We start from the raw sequence: 25,418 nt of genomic DNA, 5'->3' as shown, positions 1-25,418 counted from the left end.
CACGCTCCACTGACAAGAGACCATTGTTGGGAAGTGCTTGTGTTTTCTCTCTCTTCCTTTCCTTCCTTTGCTTGCGTTGTTTAGAAATTCTCCTGAGATTAAACTTTTCAGTTGAACATTGTGTGAACAAAACATAGACAAACATCTGGTCTCGATGTCTGGCGGGTAAAACAAGTGCTCCTCCAACCATGATATTGTCTTCTCCCTGTCTTTAAAATGATCATCCTTTTCTCACTCAGAGTTCTGAGATATGTTATAGGAACAGTTCCCTGTTTTATTGTCTTGTGTATGTACCTGGCTTGGAGCCTTCAGCCACAGAACCATTGTAGACCTGGTTCTGGAACTCTGGCCGGTTGTCATTCATGTCGATGACGTAGATGTACAGGTCTATGGGGTTCTCCACCTTGTTCCCATTCATGTCCACAGCATGGGCCCGCAGCTGCAAACAACAACAAAACAACACGAATATTGGAGAAGTGGGGTTAATTCCACCATTACTAATGCAGCATGGATGAACAGAAAACAGAACAGGAGCCACCTTGACACAACCACTGCAGCAGTCATCCATACAACCAGGAAATCAATCATTTTACATTTGTTTTACAAGTGTATTTTTTTAATTGAACACTTTCTCTGTGAATTGAATTTCCGGCCATGCTCATCTCAGTTTCTAAACAAGTGTGATTCTGATTGCTGGTGGTGAGGGGTTTGTTAATTGAAAGCTCTACAAGCGAAGCTATAATTCCAGTCTTATTTGTTATGAGGGAGGGTGCCTGCTTGAATGCACTAGTTGATAGTTGTTCTTTGGGGTTTGTGTTAATAGGTGTTGTGAGCGATTTGTGTTGATTGCTGTTGTGTGGGGTTTTTGTAGATAGTGGTTGCGTGGGGTTTGTGTTGATAGTTTCTGTGTGGGTTTTGTGTTGATATTTGTCGTGTGGTGTTTGTGTTGACAGTTGTCTGAGATTTGTGTGGACTGTTGACAGGGGTTTGTGTTGTTAGTGTTTGGGGGTTGCATTGATTGTTTTTTGAGGGGTTTGTGTTGATTGGTGTGTGGGGTTTGTGTTGTTAGTTGTTGTTTGGGAGTTGTGCTGATAGTTGTTGTGTGTGGCTTGTGTTCATAGTTGTTGTCTGAGGTTTGCGTTGATTGGTGTGTGGGGTTTGTGCAGATGGCTGTTGTGCTACTAAACTCACACAGCCAGCACCAGAGAACACAGAGACAGCCTATTCTATTCAACACAACTCATGTGGATTCTAGCTTTTGTTCTTCCTGGAAAAAAACACTGTCCTGGTTGGTTTGTGGAACAACACCACTGATTAGCCACACTGTCTTGAGATAAGCAGATAAGCAATTCCACAAAAGTCCTTGTTTCACAGCATGAAACGAGTGGTGTGTGGGGGAGTGAAGGGGGTGGGGAGGGACAGAGACGGGGGAGTGGGAGGAAGGAAGCGCATGTTAAAGGGAAGAGAGATGGAATGAGCATGCTGGTGTAATTCCAGTAATGAGACAGATACAGAGAGAAACACAAAGAAACAATGGGGGACCATAAGAGGAAGGAATGAAAATGAATCAATACACTGCTATGAGTTCATCTCCACCCGTGCTGCAGCAACCCAATGTCAGGATGTACTCATGTTAACTAAGTCTCCGAGCTCTGGAGACCGTTGTGGAGGAGAGACGCTTCGAGTGCCAAAGAACATCGTAATTGTCTCTCCCGAAATCTCTGGAAAAACATAAAACCAAAACATTTGCAAAGGGGACTCATGTTGGAGGTCGACAGTTATGTGGGCAGTGGTTGTGTATTACTCTAAGCACAACAGTGATTAACAGAATCTCTAGCTATTCACAGAGAGTGGAAGTGTTTTTTGGAATGTGCTGGAGGACTGAATGGTACACAGAGGCCTCTAGCTGCAGCGTTGACACCTGCCTTCTTGGAAAAATGACTCATCTTGCTTTTATGCCCATCTATACAGTGTGGAAAAAACACACTCGCTGAAAGACTTCACACTGACTGACTTCTGCTCTCTCACACACACACACACACGCAGAAACGCACACAAACACACACGTCCACTCACACACCCACCCACCAACGCAGACCGTATAAATGTGCTCAAACCCTGTTGCTTCAGCCACTTAATATTCCCCCAGACGATGAATTTCCATAGGCCAGAGCACAACAAACAAACAAACAGGGAGAAACACCAACAAACAAGTCCAATCTGTTTTCTCAGCTGTGGGCTCTGCATGGTGAGAAGGGCGCGGAGGGTGGAGGGTGACGGAGCCAATGGAAATGGGATCTGAGGGGCCCGGAGGAGTGTGTGTGCAGTGTGTGAACAGTGTGTGAGGACTACTAATGTGTGTGCTTTTCCGGGCCGTCATTATCATGCTGGAGGGTGGGACTGAAAAAACACATAGATACAAGTTGAGCAGCGCTGCCACGGCAACTCACGGGCGGTGTCTGTCCCATGCCTCCCGGGCATCATCCTCTTCATCAGAACACCGGTGGCACGCAAACGCACTCGGAAATACACACAGCAGTGTTTCCCCCGCACCGCTCTACGGCAACCGGGGCACGGTCCTGCTGAATCTACGCCGCCACGGCCAAACAATATTACATTTGGGCTGAGTTGAGAGCGCGTCGTCTGCAGAGCGTTCAGCTCTGCATTATCATCAAAATTCACTTACTACAGACATAGCAAGTGTGACCATAGAGGGGAATTACAGAGGAATAGTCAAAGCGTCATAATCCCCATAAAACCTGGCGGGAAAACCTGAAAGTATCAATTTTCCCATTTCACCATTCATTTATTTATTTTAGATTCACTTCAAATATGGTGTGTTTCGATTAGTCTCACCACATCTCAGCATTTTGACAACTATGTAAATGTTGTCAGGACAAGGTGACATTTGTCAATATAATTGCATAAATTAACTAATTGCAAATATATTAAGTCACCTTCTCTAAGATATATTTACTTGTTAATAAAAACACTGACATTTTGTGAACCTGCTTTAAATATCTAAAAATCAGTAAGGCTCTAATACCAGGCTCCTTTAAAACTCTAACACCTGGCTCCTTTAAGGCTCTAACACCACGCTCATTTAAGGCTAACAGCATACTCCTTTAGTGCTCTAACAGCTGGCTCCTTTAAGGCTCTAATGCCAGGCTCTTTTAAAGCTTGAACATTAGACTTCTCCCAGGTTATAAAATCAGACTCAGGGTCATTTACAGCCGCCAGTTCAGTTCACTAGGTCTTAACGAGCAACAAATGAGCTATGACTTACTAACCCTAACCATGGTCAGAGGTGCAGGATCACAAACTCCCTCTGCTCATAAAAATCCCAGACCAGTCATCCGCCATCTCATCCTCCACAGGACGGCAGACTCTGAAATAGGGACTGATACAGCAGGAGGACTGATAGACAGGACGTCATCTGGAACTAAAGAGACCAGCAGGAACACTGAGAGACGGATGACTCAGTCCCAAGGAGACCGAGAGTGGTCTGCCAAGAGCGGGAAGGTCATTAGACACAATGGCAAGATCTTCAAAAGCTGGTTGCTAATCTCTGTTTTATGGAGAACTACTCAGTTTAAGTGTTTTTCACACAGCCATTTCTGTTTTCGGGACGCAAAACAAATGCTCAATTAGCTGTTCTACATATGTAATAGTATCCCGTTTGTATTTACAGTGGCACTGTTGTTAGCACGCCTGTGTGTAGAGTACCAGGCAGACATCTGCTGAGTGTGAAGCTGTCTAGGAGGGGACGTGCAGCTGCAGAGTTCATGGTGAGCACGCTCCCGTCCAATGGGGGTAAACAGGCAGCTGTAGACAAAGAGAGGGCCACCCCACGGTGTCATGTTTTCCCCGAGTACAACACAAACACAACACCCACAAGAACGCCACACTCATTAGCAGCGGAAGACAACACGCTTCTCTTCCAGCCACTGATGGAAAACGTCTATCTACTCCGATCGACAGCTTGACTGGCTGCGGAAATCGACGACTAATCCTTCCCGTCTTTGATTTCACACTCCTCACGTAAGTCAAAAATGAATGTCTGGCAGAAACAAGACTGCCATGTAAAGCACACAAGAGGCTGTACCCCCGATCAGATATTCATCACTGTTGTTTTCTCACTATATAACTTGGGCTGGATTATGACAGATACCTTTCCCAGACAGACAGGCAGGCAGACAAAAAGACATATGAGAGGACTCACGTGGTAAGAAGCCCTCTCCTCTCTGTCCAGAGGTCTGGTCACAAACATCTTTCCATGAACAGGGTCGATGTTGTACACATCACTTGGGGGCTGGTCTGCTCCTGCACCAGTGATGCTGTAGCGGATTCCTTTCTCCTGGTCTTGGTCTGATCGGATCTATCAAGAGGGAGGAATAATGACATGTAACAACACTCCGAACACAACTCGGAAAAGGGTAGCCTCACCATGTTTTCTCTTTTTTTTATTTACTTATCAGGCTGTTTGGATTGAATTAGACACCCAAGGCACCAGGTTTGTCACAATCGAAAACTCTCGAGAGTGGTTCACAGGGAGAATTATTATGTGCATGATCCTAAAGAAGATGTACTACGAGTTATTGCTACATCTGCTGTAATGAGGCTAACACTACGTTACTAAGAGTGGCCCTTGGAGAACCAAGTTCACAGAACATTTTACAGAACGAGTTGGAGACAAAGTGAAGAGCGTGTACTAAAAGACGTGTCTGGGGGTGATAATGCGTTGTGACAGCAGACTGGTACAGCAGAAGGTGAGATGACATATTACAGATAAGGCGTACCGTTTAATTTACTTCTAAGTGGTAGAAAGTCTACACCTTTTTCTTTACATTTCTACAGGTTTTTCTGTGTGCGCGGGGGGTTGGTCTGTGTTTTTCAGTTTAGATAATTCTTTTTTTTCTCTGGGGGGATTGAACCATCTCCACGGTTACAAGTCGGAGGAGTAATCACACTGAAATGGGAAAAAAGAAATCCTCTCTCCCCCTCTTATTTTCCTGGTCTGTGGGGATGGAGATCATGCATGAAAATGAAATTACTTCATTCGTCGACCGGCAACTGGCTTTTGAATAAAACATTTCTCTGTTTGAACACGATACCCTTCCCTTAACTCTCCTACACATCCCTCCCACACTCACTCACTACCTGCCAGATCAATCTATTTTCCACGAGCAATCATTGTCATCCTTCCCATTTGCTCAATCAATTCAAACAGGAGACATAATGGCTAATTTAGATGTGTTGTGTGCAATACTTAATCTTTCTGAGATCAGGTGTGGGCAGTAGGGCATTTTATTGCAGCCATATCAATCAAAGCACTGAGGCAGCTCGGATGAGTGTGACTGACTGACTATAATCCCGATTATGTGATGATTACTCTTTTCATCTAATCAGACTTGTTTCATAACTGAGAGAAATAAGAAACTATGAAAAAAAGGCTCCTGTATGTTTTGGCTCCCTACCTGTTATGCAACTGAATAGCTCAACTCCCCATTCGTTCCATGAAAAGCTCTACTTGGGTTGAGACTCCACCCACATTTAGGTTAGGGCTAGTGACGGTATAATGATGACATAGTGATGACATCAACTGGAGAACCAAGGACAATGTAAATTATAAATAATAGGATGATATCAGTACAAATTCAAGTTCAAGTTAATTTATTTATATAGCACATTTAAACAGCCGCTAGACAGACCAAAGTGCTTTACAGAACAAACATATAAAAAATAAAAGCAGCAAAACAACCCATAAACATATAGAGAGCATCTAGACTAAGATTAACTTTAAAACAAAGACACAAATGTAAAATAGTAAAAACAGCCCAAGAAAAATCACCAATATGCTAAAGAGAACAGGTATGTTTTAACCAAAGACTTAAAAGCAGAGAGGTTAAAAGCAGTACAGTGCTGTGAAATATTAGGATTTCAAGACCAGGTCAGACAAAAAACTATTGTTAGTGATGAAAGAGTTAGATTAGAATTTTGAATGTTATCTTTGTAATGTACTTGTCTATTAATGTTCTTTTGTATGTCCTTTAATGTCTGTATTAGTTCATGTTTGATATCTGTATAAAATATGTTTTATGTTTTGTTGACTTCAGGAAAGGTAGCTGCTCCTTCTATCTTCTCATACAATCTTATTGGGGGTTCAAATACAATCCTAATGTGAGTCAAAATACAATCCTATTGGGGGTCCAAATGCAATCCTAATGGGGGTCCAAATACAATTCTAATGGGAGTCCAAATACAGTCTTAGTGGGGTCCAGATACAATCCTAACAGGGGTCCAAATATAATCATAATGGGGTACTAATACAATCCTAATGGGGTACTAATACGATCCTAATGGGGGTACATATACATTCCTAATGGGGGTCCTAATACAATCCCTATGAGGGTACAAAAACAATCCTAATGGGATCCAAATACAATCTTAATGGAGGTCCAAATGCAACCGCAATGGGGGTGCAAATACAATCCTAATGGAATCCAAACACAATCCTAAGGGGGGTCTAAATACAATCCTTATGGGGGTCCTAATACAATCCTAATGGGGGTCCAAATACAATCCTAAATACTTCCTTCACCCACAAATCTATTTACACTGGCTGAATTTGGATATACCACACTACAAATAAAATATGAAAATCTGAATGTGGTTTAAGACATGTGAAGTATAATTGCAGACTTGAAATAATATTATGAAGTAAGACACATGCAATCTCAATTGTGGTTGTTGACCAGATAATGCAGCCTCCTCCAAACGTGCATGTACCAGCAAAGCAGCAAAACTGACGGCTTGGTTAAATTGGAGGACACACTCCTGGACTGAACTCCTGGGTGTTGCAGAGATGAGGCAGGGCGGTTATAGCAAATTGGACATGACGAAATTAGAAAGGGAGAACATTTTAATTAAAATGAACAACATTTCCACATGCCCTTGTTCCGCATTCACAGATCCCACAGCCTGGCATGCAGTGTACTCTTTTCAACGGAACATCAATGCCACCCTGTTTGTCGATGACACGTTGGTTTAATGGCTCCAAGAGACAGAAAGCTTTCACATGTCATGCTGTCTCTGCTTCTAGCTCCTCAGAATTCCACTTTAAGGCCACCTGAGACCACATGTCACATTCTTAGAGTCTGTTAATGAACACTTCATATCGATACATTGAATAAATGAAGAGGCACCTGAGTCATGGGAATCCCTTGAGTCGGCTCAATTGAGGTGTTTGAATGGAGTGCTAATGATGGTTTCTTTCTTGTTAGAAAATCCTAATAATATTAAAAATAGATGGGATACCTTTGGGGTCAGGGACCAACCTGTTAGTGATAATTTCTCCTTTGCCAATATAATCCATCTACCTGACAGGTGTAACATATCAAGAACCTGTTTAAACAGCATGATCATTTGACAGGTTCACCTTGTGCTGGGGACAAAATAAGGCCACCCTAAAATATCATCACACAACAAGGTGTCACAGATGTTCTCAGAGAGTGTAGAATTGTCAAGCAGACCGCTGGATTGTCCAGTACCATTGACTAGAATTTGGACAGAGAATTTTGCTGTACGACTAATCGGATTCACTAGCCTGCATACAAAGTGTAATCACGTCAGCTCCGGGCCTCCACAAACAGTTTCTTAAACTATGGGATTGTCTGAGAATAGACTACCTGGAAGGCTGACGGTGGGTTTGCACAATGGATTAATGTCTGCACAAACTGTCAGGGGGAGGGTCATCTGTGTCCCCACCTTGGTCTTCAACTGATTGAAGCTCGGTGTCGTAACTGACTTCAGTGGGCCCAAGCTCATCTTCGGTGGTCACTTGTGCTCACGGTTAAATCCTGGTTAGAACTGTACTCAGTAGTCTTTGAAACTATGAAGCTACTTTGAGCTTCATAGTCCTAAGAGATCATTCTGTGTTACAGTCAGCTACAGGCTAATGTCATACAATAATGGGAACTGTACATACTGTGATGTACTTCAATATTAGCTTCACTGTTGCCTCTCCTCAGACTCTCACTCATTCTTTGGAAGTGCTACCTTGGACTAGCTTTAGTACTGCTACTATCATTTAAAGGGCATTGTTCTGCCGTCACAACTATCTGAACATTTGTTTACCCAATAGATCATCTGTGGCTTTAGGTAGCTAAGAGAATATTCATGTTGAATGAGTCTCTTCCTGACTTTTACTACTTGACTTAACCAGGCATGGGGTCAAAGTACTGGGAGCAGACAAGATGTCCACCTTAACCAGGCATGGGGTCAAAGTACTGGGAGCAGACAAGATGTCCACCTTAACCAGGCATGGGGTCAAAGTACTGGGAGCAGACAAGATGTCCACCTTAACCAGGCATGGGGTCAAAGTACTGGGAGCAGACAAGATGTCCACCTTAACCAGGCATGGGGTCAAAGTACTGGGAGCAGACAAGATGTCCACCTTAACCAGGCATGGGGTCAAAGTACTGGGAGCAGACAAGATGTCCACCTTAACCAGGCATGGGGTCAAAGTACTGGGAGCAGACAAGATGTCCACCTTAACCAGGCATGAGGTCAAAGTACTGGGAGCAGACAAGATGTCCACCTTAACCAGGCCTGGGATCAAAGTACTGGGAGCAGACAAGATGTCCACCTTAACCAGGCATGGGGTCAAAGTACTGGGAGCAGACAAGATGTCCACCTTAACCAGGCATGGGGTCAAAGTACTGGGAGCAGACAAGATGTCCACCTTAACCCGGCCTGGGGTCAAAGTACTGGGAGCAGACAAGATGTCCACCTTAACCAGGCCTGGGGTCAAAGTACTGGGAGCAGACACAATGATGGAGCTCATAAAAAACAAAATAAAGGAGATAGACACCATACAATGAAGGAATACAGCCTAGCTTTCAACCAGATACATGTGTGTGAGACATAAAAAAGGCTATAGATGTGTGTAAACCTCAGATTCCCATTACTGTATGACATTAGCTTGTAGCCGACAGTAATGCAGAACGATCCCGTAGATGCATGCATCTCACAGTACTACATAATGGATCTCTGGAAGCAAAATGGCAATGGGGAAAAACCCTACTCATCCAGGCCATTCTAAGAGTCCATCTATAACTGAACATTCCTTAATTGCCCACCTTTGTTCATGCGTTACAGTGTTAGTGAGTTCATTTGAGGTAAAAATAATAAATAATTTGAAAGAAAGAGTTAGAGATGATTAACTTCAACTAAACGTGAAATTAATCCCTATCAGTGTAGACATCAAATGTGCAGGGGCAATCAGAAACAGTTGAACCAATTAAATGGAGACTTGGACAGAATGAAAGATTCCACCAGTGAACTAATTAGAGACACAGCACAGATACATTAATGGAAATGTATTCCATCAGATTCTGTCTGTTTTGGTGCCTCTCCCTTTCCCTGGAGAGTTAAATGAAATGCTAATTTCTCATCTGATTCACTGTATTTCCAATTATTTAGCTCCTATGACCCCACCACCACCCTGGGTTGTCAGAATTCAAATAAATCACTCTGAAAGAACCACAAATGGGTCACATATGTGTCAGATATCCGTTCTATCCATTCTGGCAGAACCCATCCTTTAAATCCTTTAGCACAGTAGTTCTTAAACTTAGGGTAGGAGAGCTTCTGCAATGGGCTCCATGGTAAGATTAAAAAGTGTAACAAAAATATAAATGCACTCATATATCAACTATGAAGATACTTTGAAGTAGCATGACTGTTTCTGGTCAGTCCCTGGATTGGTGTGTTGGCGAGCCAATAGGAGACACCCTGATGCTATGGCATAAACCCCAACCTGGGGCCGTTTCCATCAGGAACACCTAAACATCCAAACCCTCCATTCCAGACTAGTGTATTTCACTCCTCATGTCTTCACCTCATTCTAAAGCATTTGTGGCGTCCATCTAAAGTATATCCAGCCCCTGGTCAAGTGGGTGTAACACACTGAGCCTGCCTTTATTTTACAAAGCGCTTTGGGTGTCTAGAAAAGTGCTAGATAACAAATGATTATTTATTGGGATTACGAGCCCGGTGGCTCATCAATCCTGACACGACGGTGCATGGTCGTGTATTGCATTGGATAAAAGGGGGATTGAGGACAGACTGAGCCACAGACAGGGAGCTGCCAGACACTCAGGAGACCGGAGATGGTAAAGCCTTCTGGGACCTTTGCTGTCACGCTACAGCCGTCACAACTGTCGCCCTTAATGAAGAGGTCTCTGTAAATCTCTGCATTGCTTTAATGGGAATTATATATGTGTGACACTGCCATTTGTTCTCCCTCTCTGTCTGGATAGCTAATGCTCTCTCTTTCCCCTTATTCTCTCCTGCCCTCTGTCACCATGTATGTCTCTTTCTTCTTTTCTCTAGGACACACACACACACACACAAACCAATGTTTGTACTTATAAAAATAAATATTGATGTTGGCAATGACTACAGTTATCGCCCATTCCACGCGGCACCAAGCCTTCCTCATCCTCCAAATGATCTCATCATCTGTATCCTCTCAACATTCATATCACCTCATCATACATATCACCTCATCATACATATCACAATATCATCTATATCACCTCATCATCCATATCACCTCATCATCTATATCACTTCATCATCCATATCACCTCATCATCCATATCATCTCATCATCCATATCACCTCAACATACATTTCACCATATCATCTATATCATCTCATCATCCATATCACCTCATCATCCATATCATCTAATCATCCATATCACCTTATCATCTATATCACCTCATCATACATATCACCTCATCATACATTTCACAATATCATCCATATCATCTCATCATCCATATCACCTCAACATACATTTCACCATATCATCCATATCATCTCATCATCCATATCACCTCATCATCCATATCATCTTATCATCTGTATCACCTCAACATACATTTCACCTCATCACCTTAAACATCCATATCACCTTATCATCCATATATTTTCATAATCTATAACACCTCATCATACATATCACCTTATCATCCATACCTTCTCATGATCCATATCTCCTAATCATCCATATCACCTCATCATAAATACCAGCTCATCACCTATATCTTCTCATCATCTAAAACACCTCATCATACATATCACCTTATCATCTATATCTTCTCATCATCCATATCACTTTATCATCCATATCTTTTCATCATCCATTTCACCTTATCATCCCTATCTTTTTATCATCCATATCCGCTTATCCATATCACTTCATTATCCATATCATGTCAATATCTAAATCATCCCCCCATCCATATAATTTTCTGGACATGTTGTTTCACAAACACAAATTCTAGTTTCCCTATTTTCACCTTAAACTTGTCTGATCACTTAACCCATTTGACAGACATTGATGTAGCCCATCTCTGCCTCGTATTTCTGAACAGCTGAAATCAAAACTGGGTGTTGATTTGAACGCACATTCTAATAACATACTACATTAGGAAGGCTATCTGTCTGATGTAACACAGATATTGAAGTAGCACAAGCAAGACAACATCAACAGTTCAATGGGAAAAACTGTTAGTAGGTTGTGTAAGGATTATGTCATCGTTTTAGTTACATTGTATATAGGAACATTTTATTCAATTTCATTTTGTTCTGCCTTCCAACGGTACCTTAATTTGCTATTAACAGCCTTTATATATTTATGAAAGAAGCATAATAACTGCATGTTTACAGAAATCCCCTCCTGAAAAAAAACATTAAAAAGCTAGACTTCATCCTTATGTTTAGAATATGTTACAGTCAAAGAACTATGTTGTCTTTTTGCAGCAGCAGAGCATTGAGGTTCAGCATGCTGTTTCCTTTAGGGGGCGCTATATATGATTGCATACGATTTTCTTAAAGGTATCTAGAGTCTCTGCTAACAAGAAGCTAGATGATTGAAGTAGTATGCACAGATAGTATAGAGTATGAGAACAATGAAATCCCAGAGAAGCACAGGAATCTCTGAATCGTCTTTGTTTTGTGCACAGCCCTCATATTTTGATGATGCATTCTTTTTTCATTCAGTATCATTGTTCCTTTTGTTTGACATCAGGGAAATGGCAAAAGTACATGCTTTGTTTTGACTTTGTCCCTTTTATTTCAGTTTTTGTGTTGCTTTGATCTTTCCTGCTGTAGTCTTGTTGGTCTTCAAAGAGCTGACAGGAAAGATATGCCTACTTTTGATGTTTGACAAATTCAGATGCTAGTTTGGGGAATTACAAATAAAGTGAAAAAAGAGACGGGGAGAGTGGGAGGATGGAGGGAGACAGAAAAATAGTTACAACATTGTGCTTAGCCAATAACATAACATTAGGAATGTCTTTGAAACTGACTGAGAACAATAATAGTACAAAAAATAAAGTTTTGACAGCCTTCAAACTTTTCCAGATACAAACATACTGACCTCACAAGCAAGTATGCAAGCATATAAAAAAATCTCTGTTTAGTGGCACTGGTAAAAAAAATGAATTGTGGAGATCAGAGTGGAGGTCTGTCTGTAGAAGGAGCTGCAGAGAGCTCAGGTTTAATATCTCTCAAGTGAGAGCCACTGACAGCCACAGTCACACACAGTTATCCCTGATCCCATAAAGAACAGCTGTGTCTGCGGCTCTGCACACAGGGTACTCCATTATGGATCGGACGCTGAATGGGAAATGAACAAAGCACAGTGCCAGGGTAGTGAAATATGGATTTTTGTTCTGTCTCTCTCTCCTTCGTCCCCGCTCCCTCCCCTATACCTCTCTGCCCCTGCTCTCGCTCTCTTTCCCCCTACTTCTCCCCCTCCGTCTCCCGCTCCGTCTCCCTCTCCGTCTCCCTCTCAGTCTCCCCCTCCGTCTCCCCCTCCGTCTCCCCTTCCGTCTCCCTCTCCGTCTCCCCCTCCCCCTCCCTCTCCGTCTCCCCCTTCGTCTCCTCTCCGTCTCCCTCTCCGTCTCCCTCTCTGTCTCCCCTTCCCTCTCCGTCTCCCCCTCCCTCTCCCCCTCCCTCTCCCTCTCCCTCTCCCTCTCCCTCTCCCTCTCCCTCTCCCTCTCCCCCTCCCCCTCCATCTCCCCCTCCGTCTCCCCCTCCGTCTCCCCCTCCGTCTCCCTCTCCGTCTCTGTCATTCTCGGAAAAGGTACAACAGAGATGAGCTCCATCAATATAAATGAGGGATGGTAGCCACCTGAGGAGGAGGTATTCCTGGGTAACGTTTTGGCATTCACACACCGACATTCTACTTGATAACACTCCACACACGATGGCTAAGGAGGTAAATTCTTTCAGACCCTGAAGCAACTCGGGTTCATCCTCTACCACAGAAATTGGCAGAATGTCCTTGACGTTCTCAAGGAAAAGAGACAGGATAGGGGAAAGACGTGGGCGAACAATGCATAGACCTACTTTAATACTAACATATTGTCTTTGTGTGATAATTTTCTCTCCCTAACGGTTATGATCCAGGGTAAGAGAAGAGGAAGAGACAGCATGAGATGAAGTAACCAGGAGAAAACAACTTCAGAGGAAAAGAAGAAACATCCGCCGAGACACGTCTCCAACTGCATATCACAGTATTTCAGCTTTGCTGCGCAAGCAGCACTTTCACAATACAAATCACCTTTACATTAAACATGTGCCTTCAGAGAGACTCCACGTCTTCACCCAGCGGCCCGGAGTTGGAGAGTAACCTTGTTGCAAACGGTGTGCAATAGATAGGAAGGATGGTGACATATTTTTGTTTTAGTTTTTGTAGAAATATTGTATAAATGCGACCATGGTTACACAAACCATTTTTCTAACTGCGGTGTATAATGTGAGATGCAGGGATGGTTAGTAAGGCATAATTAAAAAGACCACAAATATTAACGGAATTTAGACAGACTGGCAAAACAAATTAATATAAAAAGGACTCAGAAAAGGACTCAGTTGAAATAGACTAGCGATCTCTCAGCACTAACAATAGAATGAAATCCCCTGTTTTCCCCATACTGAGAGAACAGAGCTGACATACAATGTGCCTGCAGACTGCAGCAGAAAGCAAGCAACATTCTCTCGCTCGCCGGGCTGAATGGATGACGCAGACGCCAACACTTTTCCTTCCCTTCCCATAAAGAATGAAGGCCCAGGAGACATACAAACGGCTAAATGACTGCCTCCTCCCTGGTCCCTGAGGTTTCTCAACACATGAACAACAGTCAGATCCCAGGGGATGGCCGTACAGGGAAACACACTCTGTATAATTACGGGGGCCAGTGGTGGCTGGTAGAGGGATGGAACAGGTTGGATTTGTGCTGCTGCTGCAGTTTTTTCCTGCCAATGCTGCTTCACCCTAACCTCTTTCTTTTCTACTGCCCAGTCACCTCCCTCCACCCAACCTGGCTCCTCTATCCTATCCCCGGAGTCCCGCAGGACGCACCGACACTCCCACTCCGGCCAATCATCGGCACCCGGAGGCTACATTAGCGCCCTGTTGGCAAGCTATGGGCAACCAAAGTCTTGCCCATCAGGTGGAGCCAAGAACTGAATGGATTTTTCCTTTGGCTGTGGGAGGTGTGAGGCTTGCCAATGAGGGCTCAGGAGGAGCAGCGTGTGTCGTTGAGGGAGGCTGCCAGGGGGTTCAGGGCAGAGGACAGCAGACTGACATTTTTTTAGTGAGCGCCGAAGCTCCCTGTCAGTCACCGGAGGAAATGCCTTTGTACAGCTAGGCAAGCTCTAATGGGACTGTCACACTCTAATTGTCCAGCTGGGATGCTATAAACACAATCACTTAGTACACATACGGGGACGCACACACATGGACAGACACACAGACACACACACACGGAAATACACAGACACACTCTCCTATTACATTCTAGTTTTAAGATAACGGTCATCATATTACATTATTCTGGACTAAAATAGCAGTTAGTTATTAATGTATTAATAAATAAAAGTATTGACATCTATTTCTAACTAAACTATGATGCACATGGAGTTATGTGAGGGGACAAAAGCTATTTTTCTATGGTCAGTAAGCTATTTTTGCCCTAGAAGTGGAGATGGGTATTTTTAGGCATATTGCCATTGTCTAATTAATGGATATAAATAACATTCTCATTTCATTTCTGTGTTCCCTGACCTTCACCCATATTGATGGAAACTAGAGTGTGTGACACATCATATTTACACCCCAGTAAAACAAGAGGTAATGGATGAACATTTAAGATATTAGTGGGAAGCTACTTCTACTAGATTTGGTTTACAAGAATCCCTAATGGTGCCAATAATTGTGACACTTTTTAAATTAGAGGTTAGATTCCTTAGACATTTCCAGTATAAGATGAAGCTGATAAAACAGAATAACTTTTTAATAGCCTTTTTTCCAAGGGGTCCAATAATTCTGGAGAGCACTCTACATAAACTTCATTACTGTACCATGCATTTTGTTTTATAGTCTTATGTTTTTCCTAAATGACAAATGTTTTTTTTAAAACATTCACCTGCTAGTTAACTGTCCCACTTATAAAAACCACAAGTGGTCTATGTTGAACAGAAAAAAAAAAGAGGTGCAAAAGGGGTGCAACTACCAATATCAAGGATATTACAATCAAAAATATTCAGCAGCCATCAATATTTAAGTTATATTTTCTGTCTTTCATGTGATATGAAAGTAGATAAATGTGCTGAATACCAAACCAAACAGTAACATTTTTATAAATGCAAAGGAAAGCCTTTGAATTCCACTGAACCCATTTCTGCCATTCCTGGGGTGAGTTTGACAGGTCGTTACAAATGTTACTGCAGTTGTTAAGTTAATTGAAAAAAAAAACTGAATGGTGCAAGCAAGAGTCGGAAAGAGTCTGAGTTAAATGAAAGCAATCAATCCAGCGAGATTAAAGTGGCAAGTAAATGGATTTTGCACAGCTTAAACACAGAAAGGCAGAAAATGACTGATCATCAGGTGGGCGGGGTTTGCAGTCATCCGTTTTGTATAACATTATGTCCTGCAGATAATTTGTCTCCCAGTCCCTGCATTTCAGATGATAAGTTGCAAATTCCAATTTGTACAATCTGTCACATATTTTTAACTGCTTAAGGGTTCAACAGATTTTTCTTTATCTTTTTATTTTTTGTATTTAAAAATGGATATATTTCTTTCACTTGTCTCCATGTATACATGCCACAAATATTTACATCTATAATGTCCACAAATGACAGCAGTGAGGGCACAGCTGTCTGTTTTAAGAAAGCTATCTTTTTTGCTTCTGTTAATCCAGCTAGACAAATAGGTTGCTGCTTCACAAACAGCTCAGTAGAGGCATAATTGAATAGTAACATATAGTGGGGAGAAGAAGTATTTGATACACTGCCGATTTTGCAGGTTTCCCTCCTTACAAAGCATCTAGAGGTCTGTAATTTTGGACATAGGTACACTTCAACTGTGAGAGACAGAGTAATCCAGAAAAACTAATTAATTTGCTTTTAATTGCATGACATAAGTATTTCATCACCTACCAACCAGTAAGAATTCCAGCTCTCACAGACCTGTTAGTTTTTCTTTAAGAAGCCCTCCTGTTCTCCACTCATTACCTGTATTAACTGCACCTGTTTGAACTTGTTACCTGTATAAAAGGCAACTGTCCACACACTCAATTAAACAGACTCCAACCTCTCCACAATGGCCAAGACCAGACAGCTGTGTAAGGACATCAGGGATAAAATTGTAGACCTGCACAAGGCTGGGATGGGCTACAGGACAATAGGCAAGCAGCTTGGTGAGAAGGAAACAACTGTTGGAGCAATTATTAGAAGATGGAAGAAGTTCAAGATTACTGTCAATTTCCCTCGGTCTAGGGCTCCATGCAAGATCTCACCTCGTGGGGCATCAATGATCATGAGGAAGGTGAGGGATCAGCCCAGAACTACATGACAGGACCTGGTCAATGACTTCAATAGAGCTGGGACCTCAGTCTCAAAGAAAACCATTAGTAACACACTACGCCGTCATGGATTAAAATCCTGCAGCGCACGCAAGGTCCCCCTGCTCAAGCCAGCGCATGTCCAGGGCCATCTGAAGTTTGCCAATGACCATCTAGATGATCCAGAGGAGAAATAGGAGAAGGTCATGTGGTCTGATTAGACAAAAATTTAGCTTTTTGGTCTAAACTCCACTTGCCGTGTTTGGAGGAAGAAGAAGGATGAGTACAACCCCAAGAACACCATCCCAACTGTGAAGCATGGAGGTGGAAACATCATTCTTTGGGGATGCTTTTCTGCAAAGGGGACAGGACAACTGCATTGAGGGGAGGATGGATGGGGCCATGTATCGCGAGATCTTGGCCAACAACCTCCTTCCCTCAGTAAGAGCATGACAACAACCTGAAACACACAGCCAGGGCAACTAAGGAGTGGCTCCATAAGAAGCATCTCAAGGTCCTGGAGTGGCCTAGCCAGTCTCCAGACATGAACCCAATAGAAAATCTTTGGAGGGAGCTGAAAGTCCGTATTGCCCAGCGACAGCCCTGAAACCTGAAGGATCTGGAGAAGGTCTGTATGGAGGAGTGGGCCAAAATCCCTGCTGCAGTGTGCAAACCTGGTCGAGAACTACAGGAAACGTATGATCTCTGTAATGGCACAAAATATTCTGTACCAAATATTAAGTTCTGTTTTTCTGATGTATCAAATACTTATATCATGCAATAAAATGCAAATGATTTACTTCAAAATCATCCAATGTAATTTTCTGGATTTTTGTTTTAGATTCCGTCACTCACAGTTGAATAGTACCTATGATAAATATTACAGGCTTCTACATGCTTTGTAAGTGGGAAAACCTGAAAAATCACCAGTGTATCAAATACCTGTTCTCCCCACTGTATGTGGTTTGGCGGTTGGGGTTTCTTGAGATAAACGGAAATGTTAGACAAAACTCTGGTCCAATTGATCACAGCAGTTCACGCAGAAAGTTATTCCTCCATGATGCAGGGAATGGATTGGTTTGTGAGTACTTTTCAGCAGCAGGGAATGTAATTTAAAAACCAATCCCTGTTCTATGAATAAACAATTAGTACACTGAAGGGCCATACTGTCCCATAGGTATGCAAAGCAGGTGCGAGCAAGTAACATGGGAAGACTACCCTTTTAAATTGTTCCATGTTTTAAAACATATCTTAATTATAGAAAGTTGGAGTTACTTCTTCAGACACAAGATGAAAAAATTTATGTGTGCTTGTGTAGGTGCTTTTAACTCATAATAATTTGTTAGCTTAAATACTGTGTTCTTCCTGAATAAAGTTCAGGAAATTACCAAGTTATCCCAATCCATTCACAGTAAAATCACACCAAATGATAGACCTCCAGTCATTGTCTAAAAGCCAAAAGGTGGAGGGATAATGTCATTATAACATCAACATAGAGGTGCCCTCTCATATTATGCTACTGCACATAATACAATGTTTAAATATTGGATGCCTCAAATTAACCTTGTCTGGCTGGGGTTTGGCTCATCAAAGACATGTCCTTGACAGAAAACAGTGAAATAACTTTTTAAAACACACAGTGTAGATTATAGGGCACTTCAGAGTTTAATCAAAGGACCCTCATTCTTTGCTTTGCCCAAGGTCTGGGCTCTGCTTCTTTGCTAATTATTTAGTTATTTCTAGAGTATTTTTGACTGGGAGTCAGTGGTGAGGTTTGGTGGGGACTAGGTTGGAGTGGAAATGTTCATATCTCCAAGTTCGTACTGGTTTCCATCCACTGAGGCCAGTTGGGTCCAGTCTTATGTGCTGGAGGTGAGACCACCGAGATGAGACTGGAACAAATGGCCTGAAAGTAATGCTGCTCTCTCTCAACCCCCAGACTGACTCTCCCAATTGCCCCCTCCATCGTACAAACCCAATCTATCCCCCTTTCTCTCATTCTCCTCTCTGCAGTCTCCATCTCTCCATCTATCTCACTATCTATTTAGCTCTGGCTATATTTCAATCTCTACTTCTATTCGTCTTACCTCTGTCAGGAGCAGTAATTTATTTGACAGTGAAGGTACGGGAACCATATCACATTTTACCACTATGGTAAATCATTGCCACCAAAGCAACACTACTTGAGATTGCTCATGAGTGAATTGCACATGTCAAAAAAACCTGTCTGCAGTGGAAAGTCGGGGCTTCTAGTTTTACTTTGATCAATACCCTTCTGTTCATAAAGGGAAGGGCCCCTACTCAAAGTGATGTGCAGTAATATAATGCAATGCCCCTTCTAAAATGGTCTAATAAAGCTATCCTGGACCAACACAAGACGGATACTTCTGCTAAACAGTCCTGGACTTTCAGAAGTAACCAGGAAAGAGAGAGCAACTGAGACAGATTGAAAAAGAAAGATTTTGTTAAAGAAAATAAAGAGAAAGATAAAGAGCGAGCGAGCGAGAAAAAGAGAGAGAGCTTCTGTGTGATGGCAATCAACATATGGCCGGACGTCCCTGGGTAGAGCAGTATAGTCGGATGATTAAAGTGGACCCGGGAGTCCGTTAACCAGTCACAATGCAGAACAGAACCGACATCTCCTACTCCTTGCCAACCACTAATGGACTTAGCTAAAACAGAGAACAGTCCCTGATTAAGAACCAACTGGCTGATTATGAATGCTTTGTGCTTATTGTTTAAGTGTTTATCATCTACACGCTGTTTGGATGTAATTGGGGTTAAACAAATTGCAAACAATAACACAGTCACATTTACCTCCTGCGGTGTCATATCGGCGTTGATTGAAACGGGAATTTTCAACATTTGTTCAACTAATGTAGAAAATAAATGAATTCACCACGGCCAATCTGGTGAAGCAATTACTTTAATAAGGTTAATTGTTTTTATGAACCCTGGTGAACTTTACGGTGTGAAGGCGGCTGTTCTCACCTCACCAAGAATCTGACAAATTTAGTCAGAGAGTTTCAGCTCATAACGAGTCAGAGGGATGGAGTCAGAGTTTCACCACATAACGAGTCAGAGGGATGGAGTCAGAATTTCAGCTCATAACGAGTCAGAGGGATGGAGTCAGAATTTTACCTCATAACTAGTCAGAGGGATGGAGTCAGAGTTTCAGCTCATAACGAGTCAGAGGGATGGAGTCAGAGTTTCAGCTCATAACGAGTCAGAGGGATGGAGTCAGAGTTTCACCACATAACGAGTCAGAGGGATGGAGTCAGAATTTCAGCTCATAACGAGTCAGAGGGATGGAGTCAGAATTTTACCTCATAACTAGTCAGAGGGATGGAGTCAGAGTTTCAGCTCATAACGAGTCAGAGGGATGGAGTCAGAATTTCACCTTGTGAAGAGTCAGATAAATGGAAGCTGAGAGTTTCACTTCATGAAAAGTCAGAGAGATGGAGTCAGGAGTTTCAACCCATAAAGAGACAAAGGGATGGAGTCAGACAGGTTCCACTGCTCAGATAGAATTGTGGAACAAGTGGGCTGGTAGTGTAGTGCTCGAGATACAGAGGTTGTTTTTGGCCACCTTCAAGAAAAGTGAGATAAATAACTAAATCCCTCTGTAGTCTTCACCGGCCAGCTGTCACAGTGGAACAGCCCGGCCAAGCCGTGTTGCAGGGAGAACAGAATAGAATAACTCACAGAGCCACGGACGTGATGAACATACCCTGTGTCTGAGGAACAGGGCTCTCTTTCACCACAGTTATAGGCTGATGCGTGCACACACACACACACACACACACACACACACTGAGAACAGGGGGATGAAAGGTTTTCTACAGTACAGCGGTACAGGTCTTCCCGTCACCCACCATATTCCTGCCGTGTCTGTCTGTGTGGGTGAGTGTTTTTTGCTTTGGTGGAAAATCTGCCCTCTTGTCAACTGGTTAGTGAAAGGCGCTTTCAGTAATCCGGGAGTGTAAGCCGCACGGTACAAATGGGCGTGAGGAAGCTCTGTGGCGGCCCAGAGAAAGCTGTCCCTGGCCTGCATGTCTGGGGGACTGATAAGGGGCTACACACAGTTTACACGAACATCCTGTTGCCATGGAGCTGACAGGAAACAAGCACCCTGTGTGCTCGAGTAGTCAAAAGGCACAGGTAGGGTAGGCTACAGTTTGTTAACACCGTCTTATCTCTAATGGGTACAGAATACGTCATTCAAAACAAAGGCTGTTTTCAAACAACAACGAACTCAAGAACACCAGAAAGCTTATGCAAAACTAGGCAAAGCCTAGTTCAGCCCGCCACTAAAAGTGATAATTGTCGTTTTGATCAAGCCGATGATACCCCAAAAAGCATGCACAGATGCCCACTAGAAATAGTGGCAATATAACCACAAACAGTTTTAGTTCAGGCTTACTATAACATCGCTACTGAAAATTATAGCCAGCAATGTTTTTGTCAATCCTGACCCAAAAAGCATGCACAGACGTGTATTTCGAAAATCCACCAGAAATAGTCGCAATATAACTGTAAACACTTTTCTTTTTGGCTAACTATAAACACAGCTAATTAGGTTGCAGCCGCTGAAGTTCTTGTCGGTATGGAACAAATCATAATGCATAATTGGATTTGACTATGATGAGATTCGAACACGTGATGGCAGGTCTGCGTCTCAAACCCCTACACTATTCAACAAACGGAAACCAGTTACTCACTCCGCTTACCAGGTCCGGCAAAAATATTTATTCCATTGTTTTCCCGTTTCACATTTCATGTAATATTTTTCAACAGGCTATGTCAGTTAATTTGTAATGATGAGAATCCATATGAAGTAGTTATTTGCTAAATAACAGCCATTGTTGAAATATTAGAACAGACAGAGAACTGTGAATGGAACAGGAGGCGGGTTCATTGATGTAAGATCTACTGTACGCTACATTTCAAAGACCACGTTGAAAGAGACAGGTGGGACCTATTTGCAGAAAGCAGTTTCTTGGCAGATATGGTTTTGCCGTTTTCTTTCTTTTAAACTTACTTTAGAAAGAGAAAATAAGATAAGAAATGAAATTCCAGTGCATTTCCAACTGTCATCCCTCCTCGCATTTAGTGCGACAGGCGCTTGTCAATAGGATCTTGTCAGTCTGGCGTCTCACCCAGGTTGAGCCAGGGGATAAATGCCCAGAAAACAACAGGTTCATACACTTTCTATGCTTTCTATATGTTGCTGAACAGGTTGGAGTCAAGAGGAGTTTATTTGTTGATTTGCCATTCACGGGTTTCGAGAACAATCTGAGGAATAGACGGCACCCTGATCGACATAAAAGCTCCAAACTTCAAGAATAGTATGTGAACAGAACAGCATTACACAAAGCAAATATTGACTACATAAAATGTTGGGAGCTGTCGAGGATGGGAGGCTTATTGGTGAAAGTTGAGTACTCATTTAAGGAACAGCATCTTTCCCAAACTTAAAGACGTTTATATTGCCCCAACTTCTCTATCTTTAGCAAGGTTTTATAACTAGTCAAGCGAGCAACAACAGAGCAAGCCAAATAAACAATGATTGTATGCATTCAGCATATTACACTGTAGCACCTATAATTTGTCTATCTCACAAAAATCTTATTCCTAGATTTAAAACAGTCTGATCTTTGATGAATCCCACTTTTTCAATGCGTTGGCACATTGTTGTAGGACAAATGTGGGACATATGTAGAACAAATTCAATATTGCCAGGAATGAACCCAAACATTTCCACTGTCTCTATCTACCATTAATCGTGTCCTACAGAGGTGTGGACTCCAGTCACATGACTTGGACTCGGGTCAGACTCCAGTCACATGACTTGGACTCGGGTCAGACTCCAGTCACATGACTTGGACTCGGGTCAGACTCCAGTCACAAATATGATGACTTTAGACTCGACTTGACAAAATCAAAAAAGATTAGCAAAATCGACTTTGACTTTAACAACAATGACTTGCGACTTCACTTGGACTTGAGCCTTTTGACTTGAACTGACTTGATACAAAACCCAAGCCCAAATATTAAAAAGATGCTATTAAAAAAGTCTGCAGCATCAACTCTTCATTTAAAGGATTACAGTTTGAATCCGACAGCAGCCAATGAAAATGTGCCAGCGGAGAAAGGTTGCGCGTGAACGTCGGCAGGTGAATTCAGACGGAGCCCTTAGATTGATAATTGTTTTTGATATAAAGACACATTAGTCAATAAACGGTTTGTAACTTGCAAAACATGCAGGGATTACAGACGGAGGGGCAACAAATTCCAACTTTGTTCGGCATTTGAAGTTGCACAAAGAACGGTAAGTCGTGGCTAATATAGCCAAAACTTTGCTAGTGTAGCATGTAATCTAACGTAACGTTAAAGTCAGCTGGTAGACAAAATCCTGTCTGACTTTACTGCTGTACCTAAAATCATTCCAAGTGTATATACACTCACCTAAAGGATTATTAGGAACACCATACTAATACTGTGTTTGACCCCCTTTCGCCTTCAGAACTGCCTAAATTCTACGTGCTGAAAGCATCCTTTAGAAATGTTGGCCCATATTGATAGGATAGCATCTTGCAGTTGATGGAGATTTGTGGGATGCACATCCAGGGCACGAAGCTCTCGTTCCACCACATCCCAAAGATGCTCTATTGGGTTGAGATCTGGTGACTGTGGGGGCCATTTCAGTACAGTGAACTCATTGTCATGTTCAAGAAACCAATTTGAAATTATGACATGGTGCATTATCCTGCTGGAAGTAGCCATCAGAGGATGGGTACATGGTGGTCATAAAGGGATGGACATGGTCAGAAACAATGCTCAGGTAGGCTGTGGCATTTAAACGATGCCCAATTGGCACTAAGGGGCCTAAAGTATGCCAAGAAAACATCCCCCACACCATTACACCACCACCAGCCTGCACAGTGGTAACAAGGCATGATGGATCCATGTTCTCATTCTGTTTACGCCAAATTCTGACTCTACCATCTGAATGTCTCAACAGAAATCGAGACTCATCAGACCAGGCAACATTCTTCCAGTCTTCAACTGTCCAATTTTGGTGAGCTCGTGCAAATTGTAGCCTCTTTTGCCTATTTGTAGTGGAGATGAGTGGTACCCGGTGGGGTCTTCTGCGGTTGTAGCCCATCCGCCTCAAGGTTGTGCGTGTTGTGGCTTCACAAATGCTTTGCTGCATACCTCGATTGTAACAAGTGGTTATTTCAGTCAAAGTTGCTCTTCTATCAGCTTGAATCAGTCGGCCCATTCTCCTCTGAACTCTCAACAAGGCATTTTCGCCCACAGGACTGCCGCATACTGGATGTTTTTCCCTTTCCACACCATTCTTCGTAAACCTTAGAAATGGTTGTGCGGGAAAATCCCAGTAACTGAGCAGATTGTGAAATACTCAGACCGGCCCGCCTGGCACCAACAACCATGTCACGCTCAAAATTGCTCAAATCACCTTTCTTTACCATTCTGACATTCAGTTTGGAGTTCAGGAGATTGTCTTGACCAGGACCACACCCCTAAATGCATTGAAGCAACTTCCATGTGATTGGTTGATTAGATAATTGCATTAATGAGAAACTGAACAGGTGTTCCTAATAATCCTTTAGGTGAGTGTATATATATATATATATATATATATATATATATATATATATATATATATATGTGTGTGTGTGTGTGTATATAAATATGTATGTATGTGTGTATATGTGTGTATCTATGTGTATCTGTATATATGGTTATCCTAAACGATGCCATTAAAACTAATGAATGGCGCGGTTATCAATATTAACAGTATTAGGGAAAGATGTTATTGGAATACTTGAGTACTTCACAAATAGTTTTGTCAGTGTACTCATAGTCAGCATCTTCCAGGCAATTTTTTGTTGATTGATGAGATTTTGGAATGAAGTGGGAAACAATTCAAATATAGGCATCCCTTTCAAGCAACAAAGGAATACAAAGGCCGACAGAGACCTGAAAATGTAGCTAACAGCAACATTTGTCCTCCAAATAAACTCTCCATAAGTAGAAAGTTAGCTAGTACTATAGTAGCTAATTTATCTCTTATTGGCACCACACTACCCAAGGAAAAGAAAAACCCTAGTGGTCAATTTTGGGGTTCAAGCAGCAAGATGGTGAAACTTTAATCCTGCTGGGCCAAATGGTGGCGTTATACCAGGCAATAGTTCCAGGCATGCTAGGAAGGTAGTTACCAATTTCTGCCAATGAGTAGAGACACACACATTTACTTAGCAATCTAAATGGGGACACGCAAAGTTGATTACCATTAAAAATATATATTTTTACTAATCCTAACACCATAACTTAACCATAATAACCAAATTTGTTGCCTAAACTTATCCTTGCCCAAACTCCTAACACCTAATTTTACTCTTAAGGCCTAACCTTAATCCGAACAACCTTGGCCTTAAATGTAACACTTAACCCAAAACATTAGAA

The 25,418-nt window shown here is 42.3% G+C and overlaps 1 protein-coding gene across 2 annotated transcripts in view; it reads right to left on the bottom strand.

Moving 5' to 3' along the window:
- The window catches only part of cdh4 (cadherin 4, type 1, R-cadherin (retinal)), a 208,541-nt gene that overhangs the window by 33,094 nt on the left and 150,029 nt on the right, over window positions 1-25,418 (bottom strand). For both annotated transcript variants that reach the window (XM_010881866.3, XM_010881867.3), the window contains exons 5-6: window positions 4,223-4,378; window positions 295-439 (exon numbers count right to left, since the gene is read on the bottom strand). In XM_010881866.3, coding sequence (XP_010880168.1) covers window positions 295-439; window positions 4,223-4,378 — 301 coding nt within the window. The remainder of the gene's footprint in view (window positions 1-294; window positions 440-4,222; window positions 4,379-25,418) is intronic.

This window comes from Esox lucius, chromosome 17 (assembly GCF_011004845.1).
Source record: "Esox lucius isolate fEsoLuc1 chromosome 17, fEsoLuc1.pri, whole genome shotgun sequence".
NCBI lineage: Eukaryota > Metazoa > Chordata > Actinopteri > Esociformes > Esocidae > Esox > Esox lucius.
This window is presented reverse-complemented; position numbering and strand designations above follow the sequence as displayed.